The sequence below is a fragment of the Lathyrus oleraceus genome, chromosome 7, assembly GCF_024323335.1.
Source record: "Lathyrus oleraceus cultivar Zhongwan6 chromosome 7, CAAS_Psat_ZW6_1.0, whole genome shotgun sequence".
Lineage (NCBI taxonomy): Eukaryota > Viridiplantae > Streptophyta > Magnoliopsida > Fabales > Fabaceae > Lathyrus > Lathyrus oleraceus.
The window spans coordinates 12947268-12955183 of NC_066585.1; the positions used below are offsets into that span (position 1 = coordinate 12947268).

At 33.7% G+C, this 7916-nt stretch overlaps 2 protein-coding genes and 1 non-coding gene across 3 annotated transcripts; 2 read left to right on the forward strand and 1 right to left on the reverse strand.

Moving 5' to 3' along the window:
* Positions 1-3452: 3452 nt before the first annotated feature.
* LOC127109351 (small nucleolar RNA R71) lies at positions 3453-3559 on the reverse strand. Its single transcript, XR_007796661.1, has one exon. It is a non-coding gene; the product is annotated as a small nucleolar RNA R71 (small nucleolar RNA).
* Positions 3453-4391, forward strand: LOC127101721 (uncharacterized). Its single transcript, XM_051039171.1, has one exon. The coding sequence runs from the start codon at positions 3453-3455 to the stop codon at positions 4389-4391; it is 939 nt and encodes a 312-aa protein (XP_050895128.1).
* Positions 4392-4430: 39 nt separating this feature from the next.
* On the forward strand, positions 4431-5087 carry LOC127101723 (uncharacterized). Its single transcript, XM_051039172.1, has one exon. It carries the CDS (start codon positions 4431-4433, stop codon positions 5085-5087), a length of 657 nt encoding a protein of 218 aa, XP_050895129.1.
* Positions 5088-7916: the final 2829 nt, after the last annotated feature.

The following is a 7916-nucleotide window of genomic DNA, read 5'->3' on the forward strand; positions in this document are numbered from 1 at the left end:
TTTAAATATTTAGTATAAACATACTAATATTTAGTTAGGATATTATCATAAAATATACTTCAAATATATTTTCTATTTTTATTTAAAATAAAAATTATATAAAATATAAACACTTTTAAAAACTAAAAGAAAATTTTCATAAAAAAAATTCTAAATATAGTATTAGTTTTAAAATAATAAAAAACATAAATTGTTTACTAGTATTAAAATTATTTTATATAAAATTATGTCATATAGTTTTTTAAATAATAATCAATCTTAGAAAATTAATTTAATTAAAAATATATATTTTAATATTGTATATCATATTTTTTCATAATTTATTTTGACAAATAAATTGTTCTATACCTACTTTCAAAACTAAAAAAAAACTCTTAATATTTTAATAATAATTTATTGTAATAATTAAATTGTTGTTAAAATATTGAGAGTATCGTTTCATTTTACTAGTAAATCTAGAACAATTTATTTATCAAAATATATTGTGAAAAAAATATGATTCTATAAAATATGAGATACAATGTTAAAATTCTTTATTAAATTAAATTAAAATTTAAAGAGTGATGTTTTTTTCTAAAATTATATGAAGTATTTTATATAAAAATAATTTTAATACTAGGAAGATAGTAAACGTTATATGGTTTTGGTTGTTTTTAAATTAATATTATTTTTCAGAAGTTTTGTTTTGAATTTTTTTTTTGTTTTGAAAAATATTTATAGTTTGGATAATATTAATTTTAAAAAGAAAATAGAAAATATATCCGTATTATAGGGAGTGTATTCAACCAGAAGTGATATCATTCGTGAGAATCGAGAACTATCATTATTAACCCATTAGATTTAATAACCATTTTAGATTTAAAAATTCTATATAAAGAACACCTTACTCAATCTTTTTTCTATTACACTTATTATTTAAAAATTCTATAAAAAGAAATTCTTACCAAACTAATTTTATTGTGATTATTAAAATATTTATTATAAACATACTTAATTTTAGGTAGGATATTTTCATGAAATATACTTCAAATGTATTTTCTAACTTTAAAAATAAAAATTTCATAAAATATAAATATTTTTCAAAACTAAAATAAGAATTTTAAAATAAAACTTCTAAAAAATAATATTAGTTTTAAAATAATCAAAAACATAAATTGTTTACTAGTATTAAAAGTATATCGGGTTTTTTTAAAAAATAACCAAGTTTTTCAAAAAAAATACGAAAATAACCAAGTTTGTTTGATAGAGAATGCACCGGGGAATTGGCGCACCCACATACCTTTTAAGAGGAGGCGCCAGATGCATTGGCGCACACGTATTGGGCCTCATGAAGAGGCGCCAATGCATCTGGCACCTGAGTGTTACATGTGAAAAAAAAACTTAATTTTGCAACCAACAAGAATCAAACACACAACCTTCTAATCAAGAGTCAAACATGTTACCATTGCACAACAAACCCTTCATATTAATTTGTTTCATCATATATTTAGTATACCGTGTATAATTACAGTAGATTAATAAATTACTAAAACTTAGTTGAAATTTTTTTCACTTAGTTTTAAAATAATGTATAATTACAGATTAATTTGTTTCATCTCTATATATTTGTCTAAATTATTTTCACTTAGAACTTTTATACCTATTTTAAAATTTTAAATTAACTAAATATATATTTAATTTTATTTTATCATTGTTTTAAAATATATAAGTTAAGAATATTATTTAATATTTGCATTTTAATTTCTTAAGAGTATAATCGCAATTTTAATATTTAAATAATCAGTGTAAGAGAAAAAGATTGAGTATGGTTTTCTCACGATTGACATTAGCGCGCGCTCTCTCTCAATATATATATATATATATATATATATATATATATATATATATATATATATATATATATATATATATATATATATATATATATATATATATATATATATATATATAACATACTATGAATTGAGGTATGAGCGAAAATTCCCCCAACCCCTAGGCAGACTGATAACGAGAAATTGTATGGTATTTTTAGGCTTATTTTACATGTTATATGTCTATGTTTTTATGCAATTTATCGACTTTTACTTCCGTTTTATTTGTTTTGCACTTATTAGCCGATTTCATTGGAGTTTTGGAAGCCTCGCGAAAAAGAAGTGAAAAAGGAGCCAAAATGGAGCAAAAGAATTAGTTTTAACCAATCTGAGCAAATGGCATTCGTCACCTACTAGATGGCGTTCACCATCTCCATTGCCTTCCACGTCATTTAATGAGCAAGACAATGGCGTTCGCCATTGCCCTAATGGCGTTTGCCATCTTCATGCAGAAACAGAACTGCACTAATGGGGCAGTTTCTTAGCAGTTTTTCAACCACTTCTCCCTCCACTAAATCAGCACGTCCAAGACAGTTACCAAGCCTATGAACTCTATATATAGAGCCATTTTTGGAGTGTTGGACATCCAATTGAACCCGCACGGAAGCTCTGCCAAAATTTCGTCTTAGTTCTAGGCAGAAACTTACCTGTAAAAGTGGCAATAACTCACATAGAGGGATTGTCACACCTTTTTATTTCTACCTAAGCCCTTAGGAACACGAAATCCATATTTCAGACTCGTTTTTATCATAACTTTTAAACCGTTAGAAACCAGTATTTGCATTCCCGTTTATAGCCTTATAACCTTTAGCCTTAACTTTGCACTGCAACAATAGATAACATTGGCTTGACCATTAGTCTTTGTGGGTTCGATAATCTTTTAAAATTACACGATAGACTGTGCACTTGCACTCATCATCCGACAGACACGTCAGTCAGCGGTCATGTTTTTGGCGCCGTTGTCGGGAACTAATTTAGTCAATATTGTGATTCCATTGTTGCGCAGTATTAACTAAGGAAAAAAAAATATTTTTCTTTGTCGATTGTATGCCAGACACTCGTTCTTAGAGCAAGGACTTAGAGCAACCAATTGACGATATCGAGCGTTATATTAATTTAAGACGTTGAATCAACAGATTTCGTATTAAATACGATCTTCCAGACCCTATTCTCCCAATTTCAGAACCAGAACAAAATATGGCCGAAAGACCACAAAATTGTTTGTTCAAGTATTATATTGTTCCATCGCAAGCAGAACCACATAACAGCATCAATGCCCCTGCCATCAATCGAAACGATTTCAAGTTGAAACCTTCGTTGTTACCAGCCGTTCAACAAAACCAATTTTTAGGTAGTCCTACAGACGATCCTAACTTACATTTGTCAGTGTTTGTGCAGTACACAAACACAGTGAAAGCAAATGGTGTCAGTCAAGAAGCGATTAGACTACGTCTTTTCCATTTTTCCTTAAGAGATAGAGCTAGAGCTTGGCTCCAGTGTCTACCTTCAAACTCAGTAACCACATGGGACTAGTTGAATAATGTCTTCTTAGCCCGATATTTTCCACCAAGCAAAATAACTATGCTAAGAGCTCAAATCAACGGATTTAAGCAAAAAGACAATGAATCTATTTTCAATGCTTGGGAAAGATACAAGGACATGATGCGACTTTGTCCACATCATGGACTTGAAGAATGGATGATTATCCATACTTTTTATAATGGTTTGTTGTATAACACTAAGATGAATTTAAGCGATGTCGCTGGCGGTGCTCTAATGGACAAACCATATGACGAAGCTTATGAACTCATAGAGAACATGGCTCAAAACCATTTTCAATGGGGAGGAGAACGTACTGCTTTAGAAAAACCAACTTCGAAAGGCGGAAGGTACGAAGTTAATGGCATAGATCGCGTCAACGCTAAAGTGGATGCGCTTACTCAAAAGATTGAAAGCTTATCCATAACACCAGCAGCTACCGTAGATGCTAGAACACCAAACTGTGAATTATGTGGAACCCCTGGGCACACTAATGTTGATTGTCAGTTATTTGTTGGTGTTTCCACCGACCAAATAAACTATGCTCAAGGAAACCCATATTCAAACACTTACAATCCTGGCTGGAGAAACCATCCAAATTTTTCCTATAAAAATAACAATGATTTGTTTCCACCAAACCCAACATCTGCTATTCCACCTGGCTATCAGAAAGGATCCCTAGTTGCTGCACAAGCACCTAGAAAGTCAAATATGGAGATCATGATGGAAAACTTTATAAATGCCCAAGCCCAACAAAATAAAGAATTTGCAAATCAAAATGCTCATACGAGTGAACTGATGAAACAATTGTCAAATAAGTTTGATGTTATGGCTACCCATAACAAAATGTTAAAAACCCAGATCTCCCAAGTAGCCCAACAACAAGCCGCAGTAGCAGCCCCAGCTGGATCATTTCCTGGTCAACCTCATCCAAACCCAAAAGGCCATGTTAATGTTATCACACTTCAGAGTGGAACATAACTAGATGAACCGGTTGACCCAAGAATCCAAAATCCAACCATGTATCAAAACTCTAGTAAAGGAGATGAAAGGGTAAGCAAACCAACCAATGATGGAAAAGAAGATGAAAACGGAGAGGAAAAAGATAAAGAACCACCTTATTTGCCTCCACCGCCATACAAACCACCTGTACCTTTTTCCCAAAGACTTGTAAAATCCAAAAATGAAGGACAATTCAAGAAATTCGTAGAACTTCTGAAGCAACTTAACATCACTATGCCATTCACAAAAGCCATTACGCAAATTCCTCCATATGCTAAATTCCTTAAAGAGGTTCTATCCAACAAGAAAAAGCTTGAGGATGAAGAAATTGTTATGCTTACTACCAAGTGTAGCGCTATTATTCAAAATAGCATGCCCCCTAAACTGAAAGACCCTGGTAGCTTTTCCATACCATGTGTAATCGAAAAGTTTATCATAGACAAAGCTTCATGCGATTTAGGAGCCAGTGTTAGTCTAATGCTCTTATCCACATGCGAAAAACTCAATCTAGGAGAATTAAGACCAACAAAGATGTCTCTACAACTAGATGACCGCTCTGTTAAATTTCCAATAGGTATGCTAGAGAACATTCTCGTTCGTATAAGACAATTTTATATTCCCATCGACTTTGTAATAATGGATATAAATGAGGATTCCCACATCCCTATTATTTAGGAAGACCCCTTTTAGCCACATCCGGAGCCATCATAGATGTGAAGAAAGGTAGGCTAACATTCGAAGTCGGAGAAGAAAAAGTTGAATTTCTCTTAGCTAAATTCCTACAAGCACCAGCTTTAGAAGACTCATGTCGTTTCTTAGACGTCATAGACAAATGTGTGAAAGAAATGGAGAAGAACCATTTAAGTATACTGAAGTACTGAAAATTACAACACCTCCTATATTCGAAGACGATAATTGGCATGAGCCATGCGTAGATGACAGTTTCAGAGAATGTCTAGCACTAACACCAAATCCAATCCCATGCCCCAAGAAACCTTCAATAGAACTCAAAACACTACCTGAATATTTAAGGTATGAATTCCTAGATACCGAGCTTGAAATACCAATTATATCAATGTTGACTTAGGACAAATAGAAACCAAAAAATTACTCCATGTCTTAAGAAAATATCCAACAGCTCTAGGCTATAACATCTCCGAATTAAAAGGAATAAGTCCCTCTATATGTATGCATCGCATTATGCTAGAGGAGGACTGTAAAACCTCTAGAGAGCATCAGATAAGACTAAATCCTATCTTGAGTGATGTAGTAAAAAAGGAGGTACAAAAGCTATTAGAAGCAGGAATCATATACCCGATATCCGACAGTAATTGGGTTAGCCCGATACATGTCGTTCCAAAGAAGGGAGGTGTTACCGTTGTTAGTAATGAGGAGGGCGAATCCATAGAAAAAAGAACTCAAAATGGATGGAGAATGTGCATAGACTATAGAAAATTAAATAAAACCACTCGTAAAGATCACTTTCCATTACCTTTCATTGATCAAATGCTTGAATGACTGGTTAAATATTCTCACTTCTGCTATTTAGATGAATACTGAGGATTCTTTCAAATTCCTATCCATCCTGATGACCAAGAAAAGACCACTTTCACGTGTCCTTATGGTACATTTTCTTATCGACGAATGTCGTTTGGACGGTGTAATGCCCCTGTAACATTTCAGAGATGCATGATGTCAATCTTCACTGATTTTATAGACAACATAATGGAAGTATTCATGGATGACTTCTCTGTTTGTGGGTAAAGCTTCGAAGTATGTCTTTCGAACCTAGAAATGGTACTTGAGAGATGCGTTAAGGTAAATCTCGTATTAAATTGGAAAAAATGCCATTTCATGGTCCGACAAGGAATTGTACTTGGCCATGTTGTATTTGGTCGAGGGATTGAGGTGGATAAGGCAAAAATAGAAATTAGAGAACATCTTCAACCTCCGAAAACAGTTAGAGAAATTTGCAGTTTCCTAGGACACGCCGGTTTCTACCGACGATTCATTAAAGATTTCTCTAAAATAACAAAACCATTAACAGGCTTATTAATGAAAGACGCTGAATTCATATTCGACGAAGAGTGCTTAAAAGCGTTTGAACATATAAAAAATGCTCTTATTACCACACCCATTCGAAACCACCTGATTGGAGTAATCCATTTGAGATAATGTGTGATGCTAGTGATTTTGCCGTTGGCACTGTCTTAGGACAAAGAGAATATAAAAAGCTTCATGCTATTTATTATACAAGTAGAACCCTAGACAACGCACAGATGAACTACGCCACCACAGAAAAAGAACTTCTAGTTGTTGTGTTCACTTTAGATAAATTTCGTTCCTACTTATTAGGAGCAAAAATAATTGTCTATACCGACCACGCCGCAATTAGGTACCTGTTAAGTAAGAAGGATGATAAACCGAGACTTTTAAGATGGATCCTACTCTTATAAGAATTCAATATAGAAATCAAAGATAAGAAAGGCACCGAGAACGTGGTAGCAGATCATCTCTCTAGGATTGAGGATCTAAAACCCAAACGAGTGCCCATCTATGACGATTTTCCGTACGATCGACTTGTAGCCCAATTAGAAAACAAAAGCGAGAAGATTAAATGCTCTTTAGTGTACAATGACACAAACACTAATGAAGTTGTGGAATCTATTTGCCCCAAGACCGTCCTGCCATGGTATGCTGACTTTGTCAACTACTTAGCCGCTAGAATGCTTCCACGACTTAACATACCAGCAAAAGAAGAAATTTTTCCATGATCTTTTCAAGAGAGGCGCCGATGGCATTTTCCGTCGATGTGTCCCCGAATCGGAAGTACATGATATCATATCCCACTGCCACTCTGCATCCTATGGAAGGCACATAAGCACCTCGAAGACTTGTACGAAGATCCTACAATCTGGCCTCTTTTGGCCTAATCTATGGAAAGATATCCACATAACGATTAAAAATTGCGATCGGTGCCAACGCACTGGAAATATATCTAGGCGCGATGAGTTGCCTCTAAAAGGTATCTTAGAATTAGAAGTCTTTGATGTCTGAGGTATAGATTTCATGGGTCTTTTCCCATCTTCTTTTGGCAACAAATACATACTCGTTATAGTTGATTACGTATCAAAATGGATCGAGACAGTAGCCTCTCCCACTAACGATGCACGAGTGGTAATTAAACTTTTCAAGAACCAAATCTTCCCTAGATTCGGTGTACCAAGACTCGTAATTAGCGACGGAGGATCTCACTTCATTTCCAAAATCTTCGAAAGATTGTTGCTGAAATATGGAGTCTGGCACCTTGTAGCAACGCCATATCACCCTCAAACAAGTGAGCAAGTTGAAGTTTCCAACAGATAAATCAAACAAAATTTGGAGAAAATCGTTGCAACTTCTAGGAAAGATTGGTCTGCAAAACTTCATAAAGCTATGTGGGCATATAGGACAGCTTACAAAACCCTGATATGAATAACACCATTCAAACTAGTTTATGGTAAA

Coding starts and splice junctions, on each gene's coding strand:
- LOC127101721 (XM_051039171.1), top strand. CDS start 3,453: ATGCTAAGAGCTCAAATCAACGGATTTAAGCAAAAAGACAATGAATCT.
- LOC127101723 (XM_051039172.1), top strand. CDS start 4,431: ATGTATCAAAACTCTAGTAAAGGAGATGAAAGGGTAAGCAAACCAACC.